Below are 26,939 nucleotides of genomic sequence, written 5' to 3' on the forward strand. Positions count from 1 at the left end.
GTCCAGTTCTGTGTTCCCTCCATAATGGGCATCAAGAAAAGCCTAGGGCTTTAGTGACACTTGGCAAGGCCCTCCCCACTCTCAGGGACTGCAGCTTCCCATTGGGCAAAGGGTAGCAGAGTAAGGGAAGGCTCCCTGGGGATCCCTGATCTCCCCGTGCAGACAGCACTAGACCCTCAGTGGGCTCCCCCCAGTCGTGTCCTTGGGGGGGGGGTCCCCGCAGTGGGATCAGAGAACAGGCTTGGGGCACAGTGACATGAGGGGTAGCCCACCAGCGGATGGCTAGGTTCCCTGCCAGCGGCTTCCCAGCTGTGCGTCCTGTGGCCAGGGACTCAGACCTGTCTGGTCTCGGTGTGTGCATCTATCACAGGGGCCGGGTATGTTGAACCCTGGGCCGGTCTGGCACTCGGGAGACCCATAAAAGTGCACCTGGGAAGGGCAGGGAAAGGGGCCAGGGACGGGAATCGGGGGAGCCCCTGGAGGGCGTAGTCCGGCCGCTGGCTAGGTGGACGACATTCCCGGTGGAGGGAACAGCCAATGCGAAGGTGTGTTCCCTGCGGGGCAGGTGAGGCTGTGCCTGCAGGCCGCAGGAGCTCAGAAGCCGGGCTGGGGACCTCGAGGCTGTCTCCCGGGAGGGAAGGGGGGCAGGGGGCAGGGGACAGCGCTCGTCCCCACTCCCCAGACCCGGAAACCGCAGCGCCGCCCGGCCTCTTCCGCTCCGGGAGGGCCGCCCTCCTCACGCGGCCCCCCGCGGGGTCCACGGGCTCCAGGCTGGGGGGGGCACGGGGAGAGGAAACCGGCCCGCCCCACCCCCCGCCCAGCCGCTTCTGGCCCCTCCTCTCCCGATCCGCCCCGCCCTCCACGCCCCGGGACTTCCGATTGGCTGGTCAGGGCATCCTCCCCCGAGCCCCGCCCACGAGGGGGGCCCCAGCTACCCTGGAAGGCTGGGCGGGCAAGCCGCGCGGGCGCCCGAGGGGCAGCTCCGGGCGTGGAGTGGGCAGGATCGCGGCTATTTTACGGCGAAGACTGAGGCCCAGAATGGAAAGAGGCTTGCGGAGGCCACATAGCGAGTGGCGAGCGGGGTGAGGTGTCGGGGGTGGAGACCCAAGCCCGTGGACCCCGCCGCCGGGTAAGGGCGCTCAGACGTCCTTGCGCCCGGGCGACCTGGCCCCACACCCTGGCTGGGCCTGGACCGGCTTCAGGCTGCGAAGACGCGCGCGGCCGCCAGGGGACGGTGTCGGCCCGCGCTGGGCGCTGGGGGGCGCCGGTAGGGCGGGACCGCACCGGGGCCTGCTCTGGTCCCCTGCTCCGACAGGGAAACTGACGCGGAGCCCACACTGGCTCCGGCCGGTGCCTGGCCCCCTCCTCAGGGCCGCAGAGCGGGGTCCGGTGGGGGACTCACCTTTTCAAGCTCTGCGGCCAGTGGGTGCAGCGAAACAAGTCACCGTCCCCTCCCTCCATACACCTGCTTTGGCGCCTTGCCGAGTGGCTCCGCTTCCCCGAATTTGTTTCCTTTTCGAGTCACCGGAGAGAAAAGGTTTCTTTGGACGGATCCAGGCCCCCACGACTGGAGGGGTCTTGGGAAGGTGGGGAGTGTTCCCAGGCTCTGCGGCACACAAGGGCCGCTGCTAAGACAGCTGTGTGACCTGGGCCAGGCCTGGCGCTAGGGCCTCAGTATCCCCTTCTCCCTCACTTCACTGCAAGCCAGAACTCTTTTTATTATTATTATTATTATTATTATTATTATTATTTTAATGTTTGTTTTTGAGACGGAGACAGAATGTGAGCAGGGGGCAGGGGCAGAGAGGGAGACACAGAATCTGAAGCAGGCTCCGGGCTCCATGCTGTCAGCACAGAGCCCCACGCTGGGCTCAAACCCATAGACGGAGAGATCATGACCTGAGCCAAAGTCAGATGCTTAACTGACCGAACCACTCAGGTGCCCCCCCCCCCTTTTTAATGTTCTATGGGGAGGGGCAGAGAGAGAGAGAGAGAGAGAGAGAGAATCCCAGAATCCCAAGCTGGCTCCACACCATCAGAGCAAAACCCCACGAGGGGCTGGATCCCACCAACCATGAGATCATGACCTGAGCTGAAACCATGAGCCAAAACCAAGAGTCAGACACTTAACCCACTGAGCCAACCAGGCACCCCGCAAGCCAGAACTCTCTACCCAAGAGGAGAGAGGGAGGCTCAGACAGTGGGGGGCTGTCTTAGCCTGGTCCACTTTGGCTGTGCTTGTCCCCATGGCCCTGGGTGTTCAGCTTGCTGCCACTTCCCAGGGCGGCCCAGAGGGCTTAGCCACATACTTCTTGGCCCTCAGGGGGCACTGTCGCTTCCCAAGGTCACACAGCCTGGCAGCTGTCCTGTGCCCTTGCACTGGCGGGGGAGGGAGGACAAGCTTGGCCTTCTGCCTTCCCCACTGCTTTCTGTGCCTGCCAACCTCCCCTCCTGCCACTTTTGCTGTCCCCAGGGCAGCTGGAGGAGGCCTCCATCTGAGGAGCGTGGTCTGTGTCCCACAGTCTGCACTTGGGCTGGGCCTCTCTGTTGAGTCTCCCCCTTGTGCTTAGGGCTTCCTAGTGGCCAGGACTCTGGTGCAGCCCAGATGAATCACGGACTTCCTGCTCCCAGCCCTCCAGGGCACCTCAGGCATCACTCCCCACAGCCAACCAGGCTAGGCTCCCACCCCTGCCTACTCCCCCCACCGTGGGGTGTCCTGACCTCATCCACCCACCTAACTCCTTCTCCACTTAATCATCAGCATTTATGGGGCACCCACTGCCCTCCTGCAGGGGCAGGCGGGCCCCTCCCTGTGGTCTGACAGAGGAGAAGCCCCCAGGAGTGCAGGACAGTGAGGTAGGCACCCAAAGACGCTGGGGTGGGGGGGCTCCTTTAGTCAGGTGACACCCGAAATGGGTCCACATGGACTTCTGGGGACTGGCCATCTAGGCCAGAGGGAACAGCATGAGCAAGGGCTGGAGTTGGGACTGCAGCCTGGAGTGGGGTGGGCAGCCTGACCTGGGAGGTGGGCTGGAGCAGTGCAGACGGAGTCAGACAGGGTCAGAGTGGACACCGGCCCTTGGGACTTGACTGATGATGCAAGAGGGTACAGGTGACTCCTCCCGGAAGCCTCTCCTGCCCACTCACGTCTGGTCCTCAGAACAGGCTCTAAGGGCCCGTTTGTTGGATAAACTAATGAGTGAAGCTGCTTAGAAGTGCTGGCTGACTGCCCGACTCCCCTGGCCAGGGATGGAGGGCCCCTGACCCACCACCCCAACCTGCATCTGAGGCCTCCCATTCTGTGAGTGGGAGAGACTTCTAGGAGGAGGGGGCCGCAGCCTCATCAGCCTGGAACTCATGAAACCAAAGCCTTCTCTTCTTGGGACAACACAAAGCTTATAGGTTCCATCTCTGTGGGCAAAGCTCTGTCCCCTTGAGCCTCAGTTTCCCCGCCTGCAAAGTGGGCTGATGATCCAACCTACCTTGCTGGGTAAGTCAATGAGATAATGGCCATGAGATAGCAGTTTGCCAATGGAAACTGCCTCTCTAAAAACTTAGCTTGGGGTGCCTGGCTAGCCCAGCCAGTAGAGTGTGTGACTCTTGACCTCAGGGTTGTGAGTTCAAGCCCCTCGTTGGGCTTAGAGGATATTTAAAGAAAATAAATAAATACATAAATAAATAAATAAATAAATAAATAAATAAATAAATAAAACCTACCTTAATTGCACAAATGATATCTGAGTATGTGCCCCTCATGAAAGATTCAAACCACAAAGAAGGTCCAGAGAATAAGAACTAAAAGGGTCCCTTCCTCCTTCTTGCCGATTCTCTCCCCAAGAGACACTGCTGGCAAGAGATCAATGTGTGGCTTCCAGCACTTTCCAAACAATATGTATGCTTTTTCTTTTAACATTTTTGTGTTGAAATATTTACAAAGAGATCCTAACAGCTCAGTTTTGGAGGCTAACTCGGTGCCAGGCAGAGCTGTGTCCTATGAGAGCTCCATACCCCTCAGGACGGCTCTCTGTGGCAGATTCTCTCCATTTGACGAATGAGGAGCTCAGGCTCTTTGCTCTTGACTGTGGCTGCATGGTACTGACATGTGCATTAGTCATATGGTAGCCGTGTGATTAACCTTCGAAACCAGGACCTGTTGACAGAGAAGGCGACACTTATAATTATGCTGGTATGACAGCTACTGTCCCAGGTAAGTAAAGAGTCAGGACTTTCTCAAGTGCTGGGCCCTGCCTCCAACTGGCCTGTGCCAAAGAGAGAATTTACCAGCTCATTTAATGTGAAAGCTCAAAATCCAGCCTGGCCAGATCCAGAGATCCTACAAAGACCCAGGGAAGCCATAGAAACTGTCTCCCTGGGGATGGAGAGGGGAAGAGTGAAGTCTGGGGCATGTGAGGCAGTTGGTGCCTAGGCCCCAGGCTCACACAATCCTTTCCACAAGCCCAGCAGAAGAGCAGGGACCAGCTGCTGTGTGGCAGAAACCAGAGCTGGGAAGGGTACATCATGATTATTTTAGCCATTCCCTTTTGGACACTTAGGTGTTTTCCAGGTTTTCATTGTTAAAAATGCAGCAGGCACCCTACCTTCTTGTTACTTGGTAGTCACCTGTATTCTCTCCCAAGATTTACCTCTGAAATAGACATAAGATATAAAATTAAGGCTAAATTCTTTCATAAGACTTTAAAGAAGTAAGCAAGTGAACAAAACCCACAGTAGTGGAACTTGTTGGCGTGTGGGCAAGTACTTACCTGGGATAAGATAGCTAACCCAAAGATTGCTGGACCCAAGTGCCTTTGGAGTGCCCTCCCCACCTCTGCATGAGAGTGAAGGCCTGATTCTTCACCCTGACAATATAGGCTGTTACTGGCCACTTCAGTTTTGGCCAGTAGGCAATACAAGAGGTTGTACCTTTGCTGATTTCTTACAGAACTGAGTATCTTCATGTGTTTGTTGGCCAGCGTGTGAATCGCCTATTCATACTGCTTGCCCATTTTCCTCCTGGGTTAACCTTTCTCACTGGGTTGCAGGAGATCTTTACACATTCTGAATGTCACTCCTTTGCCATGTATGTTGGACTCTTTGGATCCCATGGTATCACTTGTCTTCGCTTAGTTGTATCCTGTCTTTGGTCTGTACTGGCATCTCATGTTGAGCCTTGAAAGACTGGTTGGATGGCGTGGAGAGCTCTGTGGGCGACCTTGAACGCCAGGGCAGGTGGGGACAAGCCCAGCTGTCCAAGGGGAGAAGCTGGAGGGGTAGGAGCAAGCACCCATGGAACAGGCCCCTGGAGACTAGGTGGGCTTTGGCCCAGCACAGCTAGTTGAAGTCAGGAGAGGACCCAGGGGTGGTGGTGGCAGGGGGTAGGGTCTCCCTATCTTCTTTCCTGGTCCTGGCCACTTCCCATACTTCCCTCTGCTTTCTCAAGGTCCTGGCCCTTGCCCAATCCTGCCCCTTGGAACAGCTTCCTTTTGAGATCTGAAAATCCACCTGACTCATTTCACAGATAAGAAACTGGAGCTCAGACAGGTGGAGTTACTCAGCCTATGGTCCCACAGTTGGTGAATAGCTTGATTAGAAGCCAGCGTGCTTACGGGTGCCTGTGTGGCTCAGTGGGTGAAGCGGCTGGCTTTGGCTCAGGTCGTGATCTCTCAGTCTGTGAGTTTGAGCCTCACGCCGGGCTCTGTGCTGACAGCCTGGAGCCTGCTTCGGATTCTGTGTCTCCCTCTTTCTGCCCTTCCCCTGCTCGTACTCTGTCTCTCGAAAATCAATAAACATTAAAAAAACAAAAAACAGCCAGCATGTTTGGCACCAACCTCCTCCCCCAGGGAGCACTCCCTACCTTCCTCCCTCTACCTGTAACACACACCCTGAATGGCTCTCCTCACTACCTGGGCACACCCAGATGCCTGTCCTGTGGGACAAGTTCTTCCAGGACAGAGGGGAGTGGGGCTTGGGTTGGGTTCCAGAGGAAACACTACAGTGTTAAAAGTCAAACCCCATACCAAGACAGCTGTGCTGGTGAGCACTCCCACTCCCTGCTGAGGGCATCCAGGACTGGGCAGGGTAGCCCCTCTCCACCCCAGGCCTCCGTCTCTTCATCTTCCATCCACTCCCCTCTGCCCCAGCTGCCCTCCACCCCCTCCAAGTCCATCCTCCCTTCCTGAGGGAAGCTGCCCCTCTGCACCCTGTTCAAACTGTTCCTGAAGCAGCCTTACAGGGCAGCCGAGCACCTGGCATTAAAAGGCTGACGTGGAGGGGCACGCCCTGTCCCTGCGTCCAGGCCCCAGCACGGTCCCCAAGTAGACATAGGCAGGATGTTCACAGCCAGAAGCTCTGCGAGACCACACGTGTGCCAGGCACGGGGGACAGCTCCCACCAGCAGAAGATGCCTCGGTGACCCAGAGCAGCATGTACCCCAGAGGGTGAGTCTGAAAGTAACCTTGGGAGGAGAGAGCAAGGCGCTGGCAGCGAGGGCTGATTGGTGCCATGATGGACAGTGTTACAATGTCAGCTGCCACCGTGGGAAAGACCCAGGGCTGGCAGGGGGTGGGCAGGATGGGCACACGGGCCTTCAGAGTTACCCACCTGTTATTTCTTAAACTGGACCGTGGTTCCCAGGCATTCGTTATGATTATTTTCATATGCCTGAAATAGTTCACTAACCAACTGACCTCCAAACCCTTTCTGCCATCACTTCCAAATCCTCAGGACAAACCCAAGCTACCTGCCCCAGCATTCAAGGACATATGTACCTTGGCCCCTCCTGACTGACATCTTCAGCCTTCTTCAGCCACTCCTAGACCTTTGCTCCAACTGTTCCTCAGCGGGGAATGCCTTTCCTCTGCCCCCCTGGTCTTTCTGGCTAATCATGTGCACAGGAAGCTTCTAAGTGGTGGAGATATGGGGTCAGACATGACCTTTTAGAAAGAGGCCTTTCGGAACCCCAGTGAAGAAGACAAATTGAAGGGAAAGGCAAGGAGGGCAGCCAGGGGTGGAGAGAGACTTGCCCTGAGGCCAGCTGCACACCCTGGCACCTGCGGCCGATGCTCTTACAACCTCACTCCACTGGTAGTCCTGGAGATGGCATGAGGTCTCAACTCCAGCCCTGAAAAAGGATGAGGACGAGGAAGCAAGGGGCCCGAGCTCTGAGCCACAGGTAGTTCACCTCGGGCACCACTTCCCTAGGAAGCTCTCACTCCCAGGGTCTGGGGGCTCCAGAGGGCAAACAGTCAACCCCAGGATCTCCATTCACTTTGCCCCTCCCCCCATCATACTCAGAGACGTCCAGAATGGGAAAGCTGGGAGAAAATGCAGGGAAACTGAGGGCCTAGAGAGAGGAGCAGGGGAAAGCCTAGGCGAGGCAGGTGGATCCCACATTCCCGGGTCAATGACCTACTTTCTCTAAATCTGGTGGTCGCCCTGGACCCCAAGAGCTTCACTGCGGGCCTATGAGATCATACCCCCCCTATGTGGGGCAGTGCTTCAGGTGGGGGCATCTGGTGGGGTCTCAGCATGACCTTGCGTGCCCGCATGTGTGGCACCCCAAACCTTGGACCCTTCGTGGAGAGTCTGGGGCAGCTGGGGCCCAATCCACCACCATGTCTGAAGAAAAGTAGGCAAAGCACCTGGTTTCCCTTCTGGCTGCTCCTCACTTGGGAGGCCACCTCCCTGCGAGCCTCAATTTCCTGGCCTGTGAATGGGGGGTCATAGTTTCCACCGCTACCGACTGTGAAAATGAAGTGAAATCAAGTATGTTTAGCACTGAGATTGGCACACAGTCCGCGCTCATTAATAGCTGCCTGCATCCATTGGACCGTCCCCTGGGAACGTCAGCCTAGAGCAGGGGCTCCCGATGCCCCGACCCTGGCCTGGCAGAACGCAGTTGGGTCCCTTAGGAGGAGTCAGAGCTCCTGCCCTTTGACCCCTCCATGGACTGATGGGAAACAGCTCCGGAGGTCTCCCTCAAGGTCACAGAGGGTTACTGGGGAGGTGGAATAGGACTTCTGGGGTGACGAGGGAAGTCACACTCCAGGGAGCCGGAGCGCCTACGCGCGCGCCGGGACCCACCCCGCAAATCGGCCCAATCATCCTCCCGTTCCCGGGCCGCCGGGGGGCCTTTCCTCGCCCGCAGCTCGGGTTTCCGGGAGCCCCGCCCCGCATCGGCCTGTGCCAGCCCCGCCCCCCCGCGCGCCCGCAAGTTTCTCCCAACTTTTCCGCGGGTCTGGCCGGGCGCCCCGCCCACCGGCTGGTGACGTAACAATGGTGCAGCGTGGCGACCAATGGGCGGCGGCGGGGGCCGGCAGTGCGGGCCAATGGCTGCGGAGGACGGTCCCGCGGTCCTACCGGGCTCCGACCGCACTGCGCCGCCCGCCGCCCGCCCGCCGCCGGCGCCGCCGCCCAGCGATCCGGCCGCGGCGGCTTAGACCGCGGCTGCGGCGGGCGCGGGCGGCGGCGGCTTCCTCTCGCCCGCCCGTCTTGGGACCTTTGCCTGCGCGCCTACCCGCGGGGTAACAGCGCGCGCTTCGGCCCTCAGCGGGACGGGGACTGGGACGTCAGGCCCAAGGCCCTGCTGTCCCCCACGGTGAGTCCCCCGCCTACCCCCGGCCCGCTCGGCGCGCAGCCCCAGCCCCGGGTGCTCTTCCCTGGCCGCCGCCCCCTCGTGTCCCCTGGGCATATGCACACGCAGGTGCAGCCCTCGCTGCTCTGGCCACCGGTCGGCAAACACCCTGGCCTCGACCCCCGCGACCCGCGGCCGCCGGGAGGGGACGGGGAGGAGCTGGCGGGCGGCCCCGGGCGTACAGCCCTGCCTTCGGTGGCCCAACCCCCCCATTCACGGAGCCGCGGCTGTGACTCGCTGCCCAGTGACGTGGGGCGGCCCAACTTTACGTAACCCGCCTGGCGCCCCACGGGTATCCGCACAGGGGTACATACACCTGGGACGCAGAGTCCCAGGCTTGGGGGGTGTGTTTCGGGCATGGTGCCCCCCAAAGAGCACTGCGGCTGTAGCCCACTCCCCAGAGTGTTCGTCTCTGTAACTTAGTTACCCAGTGTGTGTGGACGCGGCCTGTGCGCTGACCCAGGCCCCTTGTGACCAACAGCTTACCCTTGAGAGAAAGCAGTGGGGAGCTTGGACCAGGGTCAGGAGTCAGAGACCAGGGCTCAGTTTGGGGCCGGGGGCTCAGCGGGCAAGGTCAGGCAGGGCTCAAGCTGGGCTCCCTGTGGGTTGGGGGCTCCTCCCCCCCCCCCCCCCCCCCCATTTCTGGAATGAGCCCAAAATGGGAGGCAGGAAATCTTGGTTCTAGGCTTGGCTGTACCATGACTTGCTGACTGACCTTGGACAAGCTTGTCTCTTGCTGGAAAATAGAATGACAGTACCTGCTTCATCTAGTAGTTGGGAAGATCAAGAGAAGTTGCAGACCTGGAGGGGATTTGCTGTAAAGCGTTGTGCATAGCCGTTTCTAGGTTGATTTCGTTGCGGCCTCCTCCCAGCAGCTAGGGTTGATGATATCCAGTAAACATCATGTTTGGGTGGAAGGCTCCACCCCAGCTCACCCAGCTGGGGCTCACAACTTCCATTTCTCCCACCCTCTTTTTTACAGATGAGGAAGTTGAGGCTCAGAGAAAGAGAGTGATATATACTCAACGTCCTGTGATCAGAGTGCAGGAACCAGGTAGGTCTGGGTCTAGAACTCTGTCCCTGTCTGGGACGGGGGGAGGCCCTAGGGGCTCCCACCTGTGGTCAGGGGTCAGAGGATAGGGTCATGGTTAGGTGGAGCTTGGCTCAGCTGGAGAGGTGGGCTCCAACTTTCCTGCCCCCCAACCTGGTCTTTTCTGTTTGGGGTTGGATGCACCTGGTGAGCCTAGTCAGCCAGGTCAGCAGGTCTCTGGGCTGAAAGAGGTGGGGAGGTGGGTTTTCGGCGTGGTCTTGATGGCGGGTGGGGCTCTGAGGGTAGGGGGAATGGAAGGGCATCTCTAGCAGAGGTGCCGGAGAACAAGACACTTCAAGGGAGGGAGAGCAGAGGCATCTAGATCAAGGATGTGGGAGGTGGGTTGGGACCTAGCAGAGAAGGGCCCCTCCTAAGCAGCAGGCAACCTCGAGCTTTGGAGCCTCACCGCGATCCCCTCTCCGCAGGTGCAGGTGGTCAGCTGCCGCCGGGCCCATGCCGTGAGGCCGGGAGGCCGGCGTCCGCCACCAGCATGCCGTGGGACGCGCGGCGGCCCGGGGGCGGCGCGGACGGTGGGCCGGAGGGCGCAGGCGCGGCGCGCTCACGGGCGCAGAAGCAGTGTCGCAAGTCGTCGTTTGCCTTCTACCAGGCCGTCCGCGACCTGCTGCCGGTGTGGCTGCTGGAGGACATGCGCGCCAGCGAGGCCTTCCACTGGGACGAGCGCGGCCGCGCCGCCGCTTACTCGCCCTCCGAGGCGCTGCTCTACGCGCTCGTGCACGACCACCAGGCGTACGCGCACTACCTGCTGGCCACGTTCCCGCGGCGCGCGCTCGCGCCGCCCAGCGCCGGCTTCCGCTGCTGCGCGGCGCCCGGGCCGCACGTGGCGCTGGCCGTGCGCTACAACCGCGTGGGCATCCTGCGCCGCATCCTGCGCACCGTGCGCGACTTCCCGCCCGAGGAGCGCGCGCGCGTGCTCGACCGGCGCGGCTGCAGCCGCGTGGAGGGTGGTGGCACGGCGCTGCACGCGGCCTGCGAGCTGGCGCGCCCCGAGTGCCTCTTCCTGCTGCTTGGCCACGGCGCGTCACCCGGCCTGCGCGACGGCGGCGGCCTTACGCCTCTTGAGCTGCTGCTGCGCCAGCTGGGCCGTGACGCCGGGGCCCCCAATGCCGCCACCGCCGCCGCCGGGGCGCCAGCCTCTGCGCCCGGGGAGCCGCGCCAGCGCCGCCTGCTGCTGCTCGACCTGCTGGCGCTGTACACGCCCGCGGGCGCCGCCGGCCCTGCCCGCCGGGAGCTGCTGGGCGACCGGCCGCGCTGGCAGCGGCTGCTGGGCGAGGACAAGTTCCAGTGGCTGGCGGGCCTGGCGCCGCCCTCGCTCTTCGTGCGCGCCATGCAGGTGCTGGTCACCGCCATCTCGCCTGGACGCTTCCCCGAGGCCCTGGACGAGCTGCCGCTGCCGCCCTTCCTGCAGCCGCTGGACCTCACGGGCAAGGGCTAGACCTCGGCGGGGAGTGGGGGGGGGCTGCTCGTTGGATTTTTGGAAATACTATTTTTCAGAGCGTTGTACCCAGCACTTTACATATATTGATCTCTGTATAGGAGAATCTCTGCTTCGTATGTTGCACGCGCTGCAGGCTGGGCCTTGATGGTCAGGTGGGCCCCCGGCTGCGGGTTTCTGGGGTCCGGCTGAGCCCAGCTCCCCGCCTCCCTCCCTTTTTGCAAAGGTACAGGAGTCACGTGACTCCTAGAGCCAGGCCCTACCCTCTGCTCACTGTCCAGCCCCTGAAGCTTTCCATGTTGATGTAGAGCCTCCAGGACCAGGTGTCCCAGAGGGAATGACAGCTGAGCTGAGCAGGAATTGGGCAGGGGCTGTGGGTGTGGACTGACGTGCCTGAGCTGGGGACAGCATGTGCGAGGGCCTAGAGGCCAAGAGAGCAGGTCCTGTGAGGTTCTGGGAAAGAGGTCCTCTGTGCAGTTGGCATATAGGGCCTTGCGAACTCCTGTGTGGGGCAGAGGAGGATGGGAAGGCTTGTTGTTGCTGGCGTCGGGGGAGGCGTGATCCAGGCTGTGCTCCCGCTTCTCCCGCGTCCCCTCCTTGCATATCCTTGTGACACCTCCCCCCAGAACTGGCGTATCCAGGCCTGGGCTTGTCCGTCTTCCCTGATGAGTAGCAGGCACCAAGTCCCCCGCTCCTGCTTTCCTCTCCTCTGCCAGGAAGCCTCTGGTGCCTCAGGCCCCTGTCCCCCGCCTCCCTCCACCCTGTCTTCTGGTGGTGTTAGATGTGCCTTCCTCCGGGCCTGACCTGGGTCCGGCCCTTGGTGTGGGATCCCAGGTGTTCCCCTGGCCCAGTCCCCAGAGGGTGACTGGGTGGCTGTGGCTCCCAGTGGGGCAAGCGCTCTTGCCCCAGCTAATGGAGCTGGCTTCTGTAGGAAGGTTCTGAAGAAGATTGTTAACGGATGTGCCGCCATCCTTCAGGACAAATGGACTGATGGACAAGCCTGGTCCGTGCCCTAAGGAGCCTCGAGGCCAGGGAGGATGGCCAGGCCGTTCGGCCCCGGGGAGTTCCGCTGGGCTATGAAATTTAAGTTGCGTGGCTCGGGCTGGAGGGCCACGATGTCCTGCCAGGAGGAGACGGCTAAAGGTCTGCCGGATGGCGGGGAGGAGGGGAGAAGGGAGGGGTGCACAGCCCAGGGGCTGATCCTAGATGGCAGGTGGGAGTGAGGGCTCCTCCCTTCCTGCTGTGTGTCCTGGGGGTCAGTTCAGTAGTTTCTCTGAAGGTTGACACTTGGGGGCAGTGGCTACTAATATCTCTCCCAGCTCAGAACCGGGGGCATCAGGAACCCCTGGCTCTAGGTGGTCCCAGGTCCTCCCACCAGGGATGCCATTGTGGGGGAGAGTGCACTGCCTTTGGGGGTGCATGACGGTGGAGACTAGGGTGGCCCAGAGGAGCAGGTTGCAGTGGCTTCCGGGCGGTGGGCCTGTGGAGGCGTTGGGGCGATTCTTGGTGCCCGGATGCCCCAGCAGCTTCTAGAAGGCCTAGGCACCTGAAAGGGAAAGGTTTGCAGCCTTCTCCCCCGTCTCCCCAGGCCCAGCTCCATCTTCTGTGGGCTGAGCCCTCCTGGGCCCCTCTTGCCTTACACACTATATTACGGCTGCCCTTTTGAGGTCCCTGGGCTAGGACTGGGGTGAGGCAGAGGTGGGGGAGCTGCCTTGCCTCAGGACTCCCCGGGAGGCCATGGAAGGGGCACCCCACAGAACCCGTTGTCAGGCATGCAGGAGGCGCGACCTGGGCTCGTTCTGGAGTGGGTGGCGGGATCATCATGGGCCCTGCCGCCTGGGGGCCCAGCCTGAGCACGCGTGTTCAGGGGAAGTTCTGGGGCCCACGGGGAGTGGTTTGCTTTGAAGGTGACCAGCAGGCAGCTCTTGGTGGGACTGAGCGGCAGCTGTGGGGACCTTCCATCACTTGCGGGGTGACTTTGGGGCCCACCGGAGGCCCCTTATGCCCTGGAGGGCTGAGATGGCAGGAGGAGGGTATCCCAGGGCATTAGCCCTTGGTGTCCTTACCGTGGGTGGGTGGGACGGGGTCCGGGAGGGTAATGGAGTTCACACTGCTTGGAGCCGCAGGGAAGGCTGAGGGAGTCGAGGTCAGCCAGTGTCCCAGCCGTGTGGCAGCAGTGGGGCCTGATTGCCGGCACAGCTGCCCCTGTGACGCCGGGGACGCCTGGCTCGGGGCACGGCAGGCATCACCGAGCAGAGGCCCCAGAGAGGTGGTGCAGGGTGATAAGGAGAGCCTCAGGGCTATCTGGTGGCCGCTGCTGGCCAGAGGGAGGGCAGGAGGCTGGGCAGGAAGTCCCTAGTGTTGGGCTTATCAGTCCCTGAGACCCTCCAGCCCCAGCAAGGACAGCCAGGTCAGTGGGGGCCATGTGCACCGAGCGCTGGGGAGGGCCAGAGTCCGTCAGGCCCCGCCCAGGTGTCCCTTGGCAGACGGGGACTCTGCTCGGTCTTGGCATGTTGTCTTGATGGCTTCTCTGAAGCAACTGCTCTGCCCAGAACAAGGTCCACTTTTCTCTGGGGTGAAGCACACTGGTTCGTTTGGCCCACTCATTCCGGTCTAAGGAGGTTTGACTGTGGCCAGTCCTGCCCCCGACCATGCCCACCCATCGGCCCAGTGACTCCCAATCTGGTGGAGCACAGGGGCCAGAATCTTTACCCCAGACGCCTGCCAGGGAGGACAGAGGAGGCTGGGCCACGAACTGGAAAGGCACACCGTGGGACCGCCCTGCTGTCGGGGTGGCCTGGGGGAGGCGGCTGTGAGGGCATTGAGGGCCTTGCTCTGCCCCTCCTCTGGCTGTGGGGATGTGACTCCACGCCAGGGCCACGCCACATGCGGACTCCATCCTAGTATTACCTCGATGCAGATTACTCTGGTGTCCCTTCCTCTCCATGCCTCACCAACTGTCAGCTACTGTACTGGGAAGAGTTTCCTGAATTCCCGCCGGTCCTGTTCAGAACAGGGATGCTTCCCGGGGAGCCGGGAAGAAAGGAAACCCTCGTGGTCAGGGACGGCCACATGCAGTGTTTGCACCTGTTCCCGCCCTGGCCCCACTGTGGTTGTGTCCTGCTACCTTTTCTTTTCTTTTCCTTTTTAAAGGAAAGAGCTTCCCACTTTTTTTTTTTTTTTAAGTTTATTTAGAGAGAGAGGGAGAGAGAATCCCAAGCAGACCTCACACTGTCAGCGAGGAGCCCAATGTGGGGCTCGAACTCACAAACTGCGAGATCATGACCTGAGCTGAAGTCGGACGCTTAACTGACAGCCTCCCAGGATCCCCTTGTCCTGCTACATTTTTAAATGGAGCATGACTGACAGACGATAGATACACAGAGTTTATTTTTTCTTAAAGATGAAAAGAGGCCTTTTCTTTTTCTTTTTTTCTTTTTAAGTAGGCTCTACGCCCAATGTGGGGCTTGAACTCACGACCTCGAGATCAGAGTCTCATGCTCTTCCCGCCGAGCCAGCCAGGTGCCCTGAGACGCACAGACTTTAAATGTATAGTCTGAGGAGTTCTGACAGATGTCTACACCTGTAACCACCACCTTGATCAGGACAGAGGTGAAGACCGAGATTTCTGTCTTAAGTGATTTTTAAAAAGAATTTCTGCTTATAGAATTCACACCGGAGGCAGAGCACTGGGACTGCAGAGAAATCCAGGGCAGGGCCTGGCAGGGTTTCCTCACGGAAACATTGTCCTGCTCGCCCTCCATTGTCTGGCTGCCAAAAAAGGGGGCCAGCTGCCTGCCACCAGCCCACCGACCAACCACTACGAGCATGTGGGTGTATTTTCTTCCAGTTTTTTCTATGCATGTATATAAATATATTAAAATTATTTTCTATGCATATTTTTTACATACATGACATCAGATCGCTTAAATAAGTACTTTTAAACTTAACTGTAGTCTAAGCACTTTCCTATATTGTAAAATGCTTTGTAAATGACTTCTCAGGAGCCTTTGGTGTTTACTTGGTGATATTTGATTCAGCTAGTGTTGACAGCATAAGGAGTTAATGTTGGCACTTTTTAAAATGTGAATTTTATTTATTTTGAAATAAATAATACATTTACATGGCTTGAAACTCAAAAGATACAAACCCACCAAAGGTTAGAAGGGTGCGAATACCTGTGCATTGTATTATTTCCCGCTCCCTTCTCTCTCTCTCCCCCTGTGTATCTGCAACACCACGTTATTACACGCGGAAGACCTGTGGCATCGATGTGGCCAAGCCCTGGCCCGTTTCCTCCAGGACACGTGCCTCTAACAGCCACACAGGAGGCCGCCCTGGAAGCTGCCCCTGGAGGTCAGCGGTTCGCATCACGCAATGATAAAATGGCCTGTGTTATACACTTCCCCCCAGTTTAGGATTTGGTCCCGAGGACAGGATTCCGGAAGTGGAGTTTGTGGGTTTGCAAGTTTGAAGATTGCTCCGCGTGCGCCCCGCCTGGGTGCCAGGGGTTAAGCTAAGCGACACGCTTTCATCTGGGTCCGTACGAGAGCCATAGGTCCTCCGACTGGCGTGTACGAGTGTTTAAGGTACATCGTCATCGTCTGATGCCACAATTGTCTCCCCTTTTAATCTTTTGTGGGGTTTTAAATTTATCACATTTTAATATTTTGAGGAAATCAAATCTGTATACTTACTTCTCCTCTGTGGCTTTTCCCATCACTTTGGAGTCTAGAAAGCCTTTGCCATCCAGAAATCGGATACTGTTTTCCCCCTAGCTTTTTCTTTAATCCATTTAATGGCTATTTTGTCCAGATAACGAGGCAGTGGTCCACATCAGCGGTGACCGCACCCGCCTGTCCCCTCTTCTACGACGTGCCCCCACCGTGCCAACTCCTGGCGGGCCTGAGCAGCTGTGTCCCTGGCCTGCCCTCCCACGCCACGCTTACACCGCCCGCTGCTGTCATCGCTCTTGACAGCCCCCACCTATTTCTTCCCCCGACAGTGAGGCGGCCTCATGCAGCACTGGTCTGGGGTTCCACAGAGCTGGGCTCCGATCCCAGTGGCCCCTGTGTGACCTCCAGCAAGTCAAGGAACCCGAGTGTCCCTGAGACTGACGGTATCTCTCTCAGGGGGCTCTGGTGGGACACGAAGCGGCTCAGGGGCCCCGGGCGCACATCTGGCAGTCGGGGACCCTTGTGGGCACAGACACTGTTCTGGGACTTCTTCCCTGCCTCCCTCCAGCAGAACACGCCAGGGAGGGTTCTGGCAGCCTGACTTAAGCCCACCAGTTCCTTTGGAGAGGACTCCTGTCTTTGCACGATGTACTTAGTCTTCCATCGGGAGGGTCGGCCTGTCTTCCTTCATTCAAGCTTTGTTTGACATCCGTGAAGCGTGACATTCCCGGACACGAGTCCGACATTTCCTGTTCAGGTCTTTCCTGGCACACGATGTGTCCTGCTGCCGTTACGAACGTGCTCTCTTCCCACGTGTGGGCTCCCGGCAGCGCACTGCGGCTATTTGCTATTGTTTCTTGGATGGAGGCTCGGGAGCCCCTCCAGAGCCTGCCCACAGCAGCCCGGCCTCAGCGGGCCTCCGTGCGGAGACAGCCCCGCGCTCCGCCTCCCCTGAGGGTGTCCTTCCCAGGGGCTGCCGGGGGTACGTCTACCTCTGGAGCGACGGTTCGGTCAGGACGGCCGCCCCGGGGAACCTGGTGCGCATTTGCACACCAAGCAGGCCACGCGATGGCATCCGCCACGCTCTCCTGGCAGGGGGGCTGGGCTGGCGAACGCTGTCTGCAGAGGCTTCCGGCACCCGTGGGCGGGTCACCCCCGCGAGTGCCCGCCAGGGGTCCCTTCTCACGGCTCAAACACCAGACTCGACCACATTTGGAAAAAGTCTAGTTTATTGCACTGTCTCAAAGCACAACTAAAATTTAAACCGGAAAGGAAAACCGTACAAAGCACTGAAGCTAAAAGTAGTTTCAAAGTATCAAACTAGACTCGGGTTTAATTGCACTAAAGTCCCGTGGGCTTAGGAGAGCTCTGCCATCTGAGAGGAGCCGGACAAGGCACAACAGACACACAGGAGCCGCAGCCAGCCTGGGCCGGCCTCTGCCGTCCCCCAACCTTTCCGTTTAAAATAAGGGGTCTATAAAAGTGAAGTGGGATCTGGGATTTCAGCATCCTGCCCTCGTTTAGACCTGGAACGCCTCCATCTTCGCGGCTGGCTGGTCCTGTCAGGGAACGTATTTTATCGCTCTTCACCTGTGGCCTGGGGCTCCCGGACACACTTGCTTAGTAGAAAACAGGCATCGAGTAACTGGGCCCTGGGCCAAAGGCAAGCTAAAAACAGCAGCGAGGCTGGAGGCCTGCTCCCGAGCTGGGTCTGGGAGGGGGTGGGGGTGGGGCTCGGGGCGGGGCGCACGGCCGGGCCCCAAGCCCCGTGGCCCAGCGGCCGGCGAGCAGAGGGGGGCCCTGCAGGCGGAGCCCACGGACCGACGGCCGGCGCGGCCACGGTGGGCCCAGTTTGAACCTTCCGGGGTGATCAACCCGATGCCCGCCTCTCGGGGCCGGCCGGCGGGTCCCGTGACGGCCCTGCGCGTTGAGGACACGCGGAGGGGGACGCCCGCTCTCTGTGACGCTGCAGCTGGGGACAGCGCGGGCTCAGGCAAACCACGCAAAGGAACGAAGGGCCCTTCCAGTGGTTTCAGAAAAGACGTTTCTCCTCTAAATTTGTCAGAGTTGATCTCAAATGAGGTATCTTATGCAGGTTTGTAATACAACGAACGAAAAAGGCAATAATTAGTAGACTCATCCCGTGAGGATGCTTCTGGTCTTTACGATACCCGCCAGCAGCATTAGTTAAATACTAGTCTAGAGACGTTTCTCGGTTACTAACGTGGCTGGGCTCCCCCACGTCCGGCCGCCCCTACCTGGGCCTCCGCTGCCTTGGAAACACGCGCAGCTCTCCCACCCCGTCTTGTCCACCGGCCTTTACTGTTTGGGCTGAAGCGCGTTCTCCAGGAGGCGGCCGGGAGGGCGTGGGCGGCGTGCGCGTGCCGCATCCGGGCACAGCCCAGCACCCCGCCTCTCAGAGGCGGCCGCGGTTCCCCAAGCGGGGCGTCCGGCGCGGAGCGTGTGCCGGAGCCCGCGTCCCCGTGGTGGCAACGAAGCGGTCGCCAGGCCACCCCCCCCCCCCCCCCCCCCCCCCCGCGGTCAGAGAGTGCCGACCTCCGGCTCCGTTTCGCCGGGGGTTACCCACGCGGCCGTCCCCGCACTGGGCCCGGAGCGGCCGGAGGACGACAGAGCAAGAGCTCAGAGGCGCTGCCGCTCTGGCCACGGCTCCGGGCCGCTCGGCTGAGGCCGTGGGTTCTGGAACAAGACGGAAAGAAACACGGACGAGAGCAAGCGTGGGCCGTCCGACCCGGCCCCACCTGGCTGGCCGAGAGCGAGCGCCACCACCGCACCGCGTCCGCTGCGCGTGCCGGCTTCCTCCCTCCTGAGCGGCCCTGCCCCCGCTGCTTCAGATGACCTCCCACTCGTCCTCCAGGTCCTCGGGGGGGTGGGGGGTGGGGGCGTGGCCGCCGTGGGCGCCGTGAGAGTGGCTGAAGGTCTTGGTCAGCCGCTGGAGGAGGTAGCCTGGGGGGCCGACTGCCCACAGCTCGTCTGACGAGGTCACTGCAGGGGACGAGAGCCGGCCACACGCTCGTCGGTCAGCGGGCCCGGGTGGGGGACACACGCGGAGAAGGGGCCGCTCCGCCATCCCGACCCGTGCCTCGGTTTCCTCAGCTCGAAAGCGGGCGGCCCAGCACCCTGTGCTCCTCCTGGGAGACTCCGGCCAGCCAGGTGCCAGGCGCCCTCCCTCTGGTGTGACCCCCGGCTCTCTGGAGAGCGAGCCCGGCGGGGGCAGCCTCTGGTGGAGCCCCTGCTGACACTGCCCGCGGGAGCCTCGGACCCAGGGAGAGCCGCGCAGCCCCGAGCCCCGCGGAGCCCTGGCACCTGCCTGTGAAACACGTCACGTTTCCGGGAATCTTCTTCCAGTAGTCTCCGGCAGGGTTTTTGTCGGTGACGCCGTACCGCCGGGCGAGATCGCCGTTGGGGCAGCGGGCCCACACGGTCCTGGTGCTCAGGGCCAGCTGGCAGGCTTGCAGCCCTGCAGGCCAACAGCGTGTCCATCTGTCCGCATCCCTGCTGTGACAGGACAGACCGCCCCCTCCCACGGGGCTGCTCCCTCCCCCCACTGGGCGGCCCCGCGGTGACCGTGCCCGGCGCCTGCCGAGGGAGAGCAGCCCCACCGGCTGAGCCCGCGAAGCTGCTGGGAGCCCGGGGCCACAGGACAGAAGGGTCCAGGCCGGGCGGAAACGATCCTCCCGGAGAGGACTCCGCGGTGAGGGGGGCTGGCTGGGTCCCTCAAACAAGGAATGTTCCGCTAGTGGCTCGCCGGTCACCTGCCTCAGCACAGCAGCGGAGAGGAGACAAAGTTGCTGCGTGGGGGACAGCCTGCCGGACGGACCAGGGGCCTGTGTGAGGGGACACCTGGGACCCCCCTGCCTCGTCTCTACCTGGCACGTGCTCCCAGTCGGTCCCCACCGGCATCTCTTCGGTGATCCCCACCCGGACGTGGACGTTCCACCTGCTGTCGAGTGCCCACAGCATCTGGTCATTGGGGCTGGAGTGCAGGCTCACCAGCGTGACCCCAGCAGGCTGCAGGCAGGAAGGGGCTTTCCTCAGGGAAGGAGGCGGCAGGACGTGTTATTTTTGGAGCCGGGCCGGGAGGTTTGGAGCCTGACACGTGCAGGAGGTGCGGGGGAAGCCGAGCGGACCCCGTCCTGCCTCCGAGCACGGCCTCACGGGGAGAGACGCCAGCCCTGCCACGGCAGGCGAACCCACGCCGAGGGACCGCCCACCCGACCAGGAGCCCCAGCTTGTCAGCACAGCAGGTCCCGAGGGACAGAGAGGCAGGAGAAGGAAGGGCGGCAGGCAGCGCACACGGGGACCTGGGCTGGGACGGTGGCAACAGAAGAGCACCGTGTCGCCCCCGTCCACATCCCTGTCCGACGGCAGGTGACGCGGGGGAAGGAAGGCCAGCTCTGGGGAAACGCGTGCTGAAGGATCCGGGCCTGCGAGGGCCCTCCAAGGATGCGCGCTCGGGCACACCGCACAGCTTCGTGCTCAGAGGTGAGGCGACCGTGGCAAAGTGCTCACGGTGGCTGAATCTGGACTGAAGGGTCTATGGGACTTTATTGAAATATGCCTGCAGGGCTTCTCTTGGCCTGAAGATTTTTCAAGGTAAAAAGTTTAATTAAAAAAATTATAGAAACAAGAACACCAAAATACGCCATTGCTCCCGTGGGCACGACAGAGGTGTGTGGGGAGGAGGCCCCAGGATGGGCCCCAGGAGCTCCATCCAGGGGTGGGTGACCTGGGGAGGGGCGAGGTCTCCCCACTCCCTCTGAGCCCTTGCTTCCGCTCTGCTTTTTGTCCGGACGGGACACGAGGAGGGCGAGGCTGACGGTGACACAGCTGCTGTGAGCGTTCCAGGAAATGGGGACTGGCAGGCAAGGCCAGTGACCCTGTCCCCTCATCCCTGCCGCTCTGACGTGGGAAGATGAGACCCTTCTCGTCAGGCTCTCTTAAGGTCACACTAGACACTGGGTCGAGAGCCGGCACAGGCCCGGCCCTCGGTGGCCTCATGACCAGTGTCAGCTGAGAACAGGCCATCATTTAATCCCTGCTGTCTCTTCTGTAAGCCCCATGCCTGCTAAGGGCCCATCCAGAGCCACCCACCTGGCCTGGTCCAGGCACAGCCCTGGGTCCTGACGAGCGACAGGAGGGCTCCTCTTGGCGCCAGCTGTCCTCTGATGTGTCCCCTCAGGCAGTGACGTTCCTGGCCTAGCTGGTTTCTCGTCCGAGTGGACACGATGCCGGCCTGCCCTACCCCTCGGTCAACCTGTGTCCACATGCCACATCGCCTGGTCCCTTGTCCACTTTTCATGGGACAAGAGTAAGCACCCTCAGCGTCCTGTTTGCCACCCACTGATCTGCTCTGGTTCGTCCCGGGGCTGCCCACCCCTCAGCTAGATGCCTCTCTGCCTGTGAGGACACAGCTGTCTGTAGGGTCCCAGCCTCTGATCACTGGTGAGGACCAAACCCTAGGGTCTGGCTGTTGTCCCCCTACCGACCCGACACTGCGCATTTTCCTGGACCTCTTGGTGGTCCCTGCTCTCTCCCTTGGTCTTAAGCCTGCCTTCCTGGTCAGCCTCGACTGGAACCGAATCACTGATCCAGGGGACACTCACAGCGTCTTCTGCTTTGTGCTTCCCCCCTCCTGGCTGTGGTGACCCCACTATGCCTCACGCCCAAGCCTCACCCACACGGTGGGCTTCCCGCTGTCACGCTGACATCACATAGCTGCCAATCCAGCCGGCAGGCGCCCTCGGGGCATGTGGGCAGAGGGGGCTCGCCTCGTTCCCCTTGCCCCATCGAGGTGGTCGGGGGGCTCCGGGCCTCTGCCATCACTCACCACCCTGCCGTACTTCTCGGCTCCTGCAGCTCTGGGCAGGAACTTCCTAACCCCTGGATTAAGGAATGGATGAAACACCGCCCAAAGACGCAGGGGCACCAGGTCCCCAGTGGCTCAGCTCCTGGGAGGCCAGGGACACGCGGAGGACGGCAAAGAGGGGGGCACAGCAGCCACTCTCCAGAGAGCCACCCGCCACCGGGAGCCCTGGCACCTGCCCTGCCTGCTGCTGGGCCCCCGGGAGAACACCCAGGGCTTGGAGAATTGGAGGTCCTGTAGCTGCTGTGGGCGCGCTTCGAGAGACGGGGAACCTCCCACCTCCCCTCAATCGGGACCCGAGTCTGGCCACTCCGGACTCTCTCACATGGAGCCCAAAGGCGCACGAAAAACCACACGCTCCAGCCTTGCACCAGGGGCCATCTGTCCACTGGGAGCGTTCCAGGGAGAACGGGCATTAGTCGTAAGACTCCTATTAGCAAAGGGCTCCCTCTTCGGCCGCATGCGAGGGAACACTGGCTCAGCTCGTCAGGCCTGAGGACACGGGCCTGGGGAATCTCGGGTAGCAGGGCAGACTGGGCTGACTGTGCAGGGGAAGGGAATCAGGCAGGAAACATAAAAGGCTCTGGAGGCTAGTTTCAGATAAGGACAGGTGCTATCAAGAAGTAGAAGGCACAGAGGTGCCTGGGTGGCTCAGCCAGTTAAGCATGTGACATCAGCTCAGGTCTGATCTCATGGTTCATGAGTTTGAGCCCCGAGTCGGGCTCTGTGCTGACAGCTCGGAGCCCGGAGTCGGCTTCAGATTCTGTTTCCTTCTCTGTCTGCCCCTCCCCAGCTTGCGCTCTGTCTCTCTCTCTCAAAAATAAACGTTAAAAAAAAAATGTTTTTTAACTTTCCCTCTTAAAAAAAAAAAAGAAAAGAAAAAGTAAGAGGAGCACTGTGACGGGGGAGGTGGCCCCATGACTGGGATGGCCAGGTAAGGAGGTAGCCTGAAGGTCACACAGAAGCTGAGGGGCAAGGGGCCAGCATGTGAGGCTCGGGGGGAGGGGGGGAGTGTGTGGGGGGTGGCGGTGGGGAGGGTGGTTTGTGCAATTTACTCTACAAGCTTTTAGTGACTGTGCTAACCAGACCGGTCCCTGCAGCAGTCCAGGTGGCCGAGATGTCGCTGGGCAGGCACAACCCCAGACAACAGTCACCAGCATAAATACGAGAGCTACGTAAAACCCCGAGTCACCTCCAAACGCCAAGCCCGAGATGCACAGGTGAGCTGAGAGGGACCCCCCCCCCCCATTTCCCGTGCCCACTGGAAAGCCGGGAGGGGCCAGCGGGGCTGTGGGCTGGGGCTGGACCCCTGGGACCACACACAATGCCACAGAGCGTGCCCAGGCCTGCCCTGCTCCAGGCTCTGCAAGTGCTGTGTGTGCGAGAGTCCAGTGTGCTTGGGCATTTATACCAGGTTACCCCCACCCCCCGGGCAGCACAGACACCTGTCTGCTCAGCGTGGTTGGATCCACATTGGTTTTGCCATGAAACCCCCTTTTACCTACAACATCTATTTCCATCCCATGATCTGGGCTTCCCTTTGGGAAGTGTTGCTCTAGGCCAAGCCCCATCCCGCCCCCATTCCATGGAGAACGAAGGCACTCCAGGGAGGGGAGGGAGAGGCAGGGGCCAAGCGGAGGGAACAGGACTGTGTCCTCATAGCACTTGTAGAGGCACCGCACACAGTCCCACCCACGTCCCGAGTCGTGGCCCCACTGAGACACAGGGTCTGTCCCCTCTCCTGGAATCTGGCCTGTGACTTCTTTAACCAATAAGACATGGCAGAAGCAACTTGATGGCAGGTCTGAACCTGGGGTCCGGGAGCAGTGACCTAGTGGCTCTTCCCACAAGGGCCCTGCGGCGTGAGAAGCGGGCTATGCAGAGGCCGCACAGAGGCGGACGCGAGCACGCGCCCCCCAGGCCCAGCCCTGGGGGAGCCCAGAGGAGCCGTCCCCGCAGACCGCCTGCTTCTGAGGCGTAACAATAATAAACGACTGTTAAAAGCCCCTAACTTTTGGGGTGGTGTCTGTGGACAAGCAGAACGGAAGACAGAGAAGGCTGTGATGGGCCAGGGAACAGGGAAGAAAGAAGCGGGGTGTCACGACGGGGAAAGAACAAGAGAGGGTGGGTGGAGAGGCCCCCGGGAAAGAGGCAGGAGGGCGAGGACAAGGAGAAAGGCCATGCGAAGGCCAGGCTTTGCATGTCTCTCCCTCCGACTCGGGCTCTGCGATCTCTCACACGTCTTTGGGGGGCCCTCAGCTCCCCCTGCTCCAGGGCCTGGCCGTCGACAGCTCTCCCTCTCCGCCTGCACCCACCCTGTCCATCCTTCTGGGGTCCTGCGGGCCCACCGGCCTTCCTGCATTTCTCCCACAGAATGCACTGGGGGTTCCCCTCGTGGCCCAGGCTCAGCCTGAGTCCGCACCCCTCTGCGCCCCGTCATCAGCCCCTTCCCGCCCGCTCTCCCTCCGCACACCCTTCTTCACCCGGCAAGCCCTGAGCCTCACAGCCCGGCCTGGTGACGTCCACCTGCCTGAAGGTGCACACCGCTCCCTGCCTGCCGCTGAAACGCCATCCGAGCCAAGCTCTTGGCTTGCTCTCATCCAATAAAGGGACAACTTTTTATCGAAGGACCACGCGCACCCAAAAAAGCACACAAATCCTAAGTGTGTAGCTCGATGGGTTTTCATAATCTGAGCACAGCCGGGTAACCACACCCAGATCTGGAAGCAGAACACGAGTCTGAGTGTCTACCCAGTCACCACCCTCCCTGCTCTGCAGACCCCACACGGGACTTGAACCTCCCATGGAGCGGGTGGCTCGGAAGCTGCATGTGAAAAAGGTAATGGCACTCCCCAGCTGGCCCTCCCCCACCCCCCGAAGCTGGAGGCCTTCCCACAGGGCAGCCCAGGGAGGCCATGGGGAGAGGGAGGGACGTAGGCCAGTTCTCAAGGGCAGAGGAGCGTAAGGGGGCAGAATAAAGCACACACGGATGCTGGGAACTGCACATTGAAAGAGGAAGGGCAACCCATCCCTATGCACATACCCTGTGAAGTCAACCATCCTGCAGCATTTCCCACACTGGGTCCCACGGAACACCCCGCCACCCCCGCCGGATGCTCATGCTGCCTGAGGTCTCGGATCAGCTGTCTCCTGCACACCTCCATCTGGGGCCACACAGTCATTTGTTCCAAAAACAGCACCTTCAGTGCACCGGGCCCTGTGTTAGGCACTAGGGAAACCTCAAGTGCAGACAAATTACACACCCCTGGCCCCAGGAGCTTCCATTTTACTAGGAGGGCTGGGCAAGGCATAACTCACCAATGCAGTAACAGAGGGGGTGGCGAGGAGAGCCCTGGGGCGTGAGGGGTGGGTGACCAGGAAGGTTCCCTGAGCTGGTCACCCCGGAAACGCAGGCCAGGCAGGCCCAGCAAACGCAGAGCCTGGAGGGGAGCAGGAGGTGAGGTGGCTGGAGTCCAGGGACGGAGCAGGAAGAGGTCAGAGGGCGTCAGGGCCACGGGCTGAGGGAGGAAGTAGACTTTGTGCTGAGTGAGGTGAGAAGCCACTAGAAAGTTCGGAAAACGGGAGTAACATGAGGTGACCCTGGCTGACCTGGAACCCGGGTGAGAGATGGCCAGGCCCAGGGACGGTGGTGGGGGCCTCAGAGCAGGCCTGGAAGGCACAGGCCACAGAGTCTGCTGGAGGATGGGCCGTGTCATGCTGGGACGGGGCCGCTCCGCTTATCTGGACCCCGTCAGAGCAGGAGCGGGGCCACCGTGCGTTGATAAACATAAACATGAACACATGCGGCTGCTGAGTCAGAGACAGAAGACAGGGAGAGGCCTCGAGTGAAAGAAGCCAACGGCCCTTTCCCAGAGAGGAAAGCAAAGGCTTGAGACGCTGGCGGGATGGGGGGACGGCCCGTGGGCCGCTGAGCGCGAGCGCCTGCGAGGGCCGCACGGACAAGCAGGACAAGCAGGACGCGTGCTAGTGCCACAGCCAGCGCACATCCCTGGGACGAAAGAAAATGACTTCACTCTCTCTGGGGGAGATGGTTTCGGACAGGTAGTTCCCAGTGGGAACCAGTGCAGGGTCCCGGGAGCTGGGGCTCCCGTGTCTTCCCGCCCAATGAGCCGTAGCCCGGTCCCAGGCGGCTGGCCCACGGCGTCTCGCCTCGTCACCCACTTCAGCAGGCTCCCTGGACCTTTGCTGGATTTACTTTATGGGCTCAGTTTTGTTTTTTTTTTTTAAGTAATTGTTACCTTTGGGTTTATTCTTTTTTTTTTTTTAATTTTTAAATATTTATTTTTGGGGGGGAGAGAGAGAGAGAGAGAGAGAGAGAGAGAGAGAGAGAGAGAGAGAGAATGAGTGGGGGAAGGGCAGAGAGAAGGAGACACAGAATCCAAAGCAGGCTCCAGGCTCTGAGCCGTCAGCACAGAGCCCGATGCAGGGCTGGAACTCAAGAACCGTGAGATCATGACCTGAGCTGAAGTTGCTTAACCACCTGAGCCACCCAGGGGCCCCAGGTTTGTTCGTTTGCTGACTGTTTCAATCTTTTTAAATTGAAGTATAATTAACATACTGACAATGTCACATTAGTTTCAGGTGCACAGCATACTGATTCAACAACTCCATACACCCCCCAGCGCTCCCGACGCCAAGTACAGTCACCATCTGTCACCAAACAGCACGATTACAACATTGTCGACTATACTCCCTATGCTGTGCTTTTCGTCTCTAAGACTTATACTGTTCATTTCTTTGAAAAGCACTGATGAAAGCGGGGCGCCCACACCCGGGTGGCTGGAGTGCGTGCCTCTTGGGCCTTCCTCTCGAGGCTTCTGGCTGAGCCTGGGCCCTCGGGTTCACTGGCTGCGTCGCCATGAGAGGGACTCACAGCACCTTCCGGTCGGCACCGCAAAATCCGGGACTAAGTGAGCCCGCGCCCGTGAATGGACAAAACCGAGCACACGGGAGGCTTTCGGACAGAGCGGGCATTGCTCAGGGCCCCTGCCACCACCCAGTGAACAAAACAAACTCCCAACCGCTAGGCCATACCCTCCCACAGGCTCCTTAGAGAGAGGCGGAAAACAAGTAAAAAGGACTTGTAAAAAGCGATTGAGGACACTTAATTGTTAATACTTTGATATATTTTTAGCTTTTTTCCCCATGTAAAGCTCTCTATTTAAAAAAAGTTTTAACGTTTA

At 60.3% G+C, this 26,939-nt stretch overlaps 2 protein-coding genes and 1 long non-coding RNA gene across 6 annotated transcripts in view; 1 reads left to right on the forward strand and 2 right to left on the reverse strand.

Annotated features, from left to right (window-relative positions):
• Positions 1-3,893: 3,893 nt before the first annotated feature.
• LOC147579673 (uncharacterized) lies at positions 3,894-8,187 on the reverse strand. Its single transcript, XR_015252000.1, has 4 exons — positions 6,246-8,187; positions 5,607-5,765; positions 4,599-4,645; positions 3,894-4,150 (listed from the first exon to the last, which is right to left on the reverse strand). It is a non-coding gene; the product is annotated as an uncharacterized LOC147579673 (long non-coding RNA).
• A 159-nt stretch (positions 8,188-8,346) lies between these two features.
• On the forward strand, positions 8,347-15,302 carry ANKRD9 (ankyrin repeat domain 9). Of its 3 annotated transcripts, XR_015252001.1 has the most exons (4): positions 8,349-8,596; positions 9,615-9,686; positions 10,148-12,318; positions 14,622-15,302. XR_015252001.1 is itself a non-coding variant. In XM_086708767.1 (3 exons), exon 3 carries the CDS (start codon positions 10,213-10,215, stop codon positions 11,173-11,175), a length of 963 nt encoding a protein of 320 aa, XP_086564893.1. In that variant the 5' UTR covers positions 8,347-8,596; positions 9,615-9,686; positions 10,154-10,212; the 3' UTR covers positions 11,176-15,302. The 3 variants fall into 3 exon arrangements, 2 of the variants coding, with proteins under 2 accessions (XP_086564893.1, XP_086564892.1); XM_086708767.1 differs by having other exon boundaries at positions 8,347-8,596; positions 10,154-15,302; XM_086708766.1 differs by having other exon boundaries at positions 10,148-15,302.
• Positions 15,303-17,062: 1,760 nt separating this feature from the next.
• The window catches only part of TECPR2 (tectonin beta-propeller repeat containing 2), a 107,419-nt gene continuing 97,542 nt past the window's right edge, over positions 17,063-26,939 (reverse strand). For both annotated transcript variants that reach the window (XM_025918881.2, XM_086708762.1), the window contains 3 exons: positions 19,739-19,880; positions 19,180-19,329; positions 17,063-18,854 (listed from right to left, as the gene is read on the reverse strand). In XM_025918881.2, coding sequence (XP_025774666.1) covers positions 18,700-18,854; positions 19,180-19,329; positions 19,739-19,880 — 447 coding nt within the window. In that variant the 3' untranslated portion in view covers positions 17,063-18,699. The remainder of the gene's footprint in view (positions 18,855-19,179; positions 19,330-19,738; positions 19,881-26,939) is intronic.

The sequence above is a fragment of the Puma concolor genome, chromosome B3 (assembly GCF_028749965.1).
Source record: "Puma concolor isolate L17-30 chromosome B3, mPumCon1.1.hap2, whole genome shotgun sequence".
Lineage (NCBI taxonomy): Eukaryota > Metazoa > Chordata > Mammalia > Carnivora > Felidae > Puma > Puma concolor.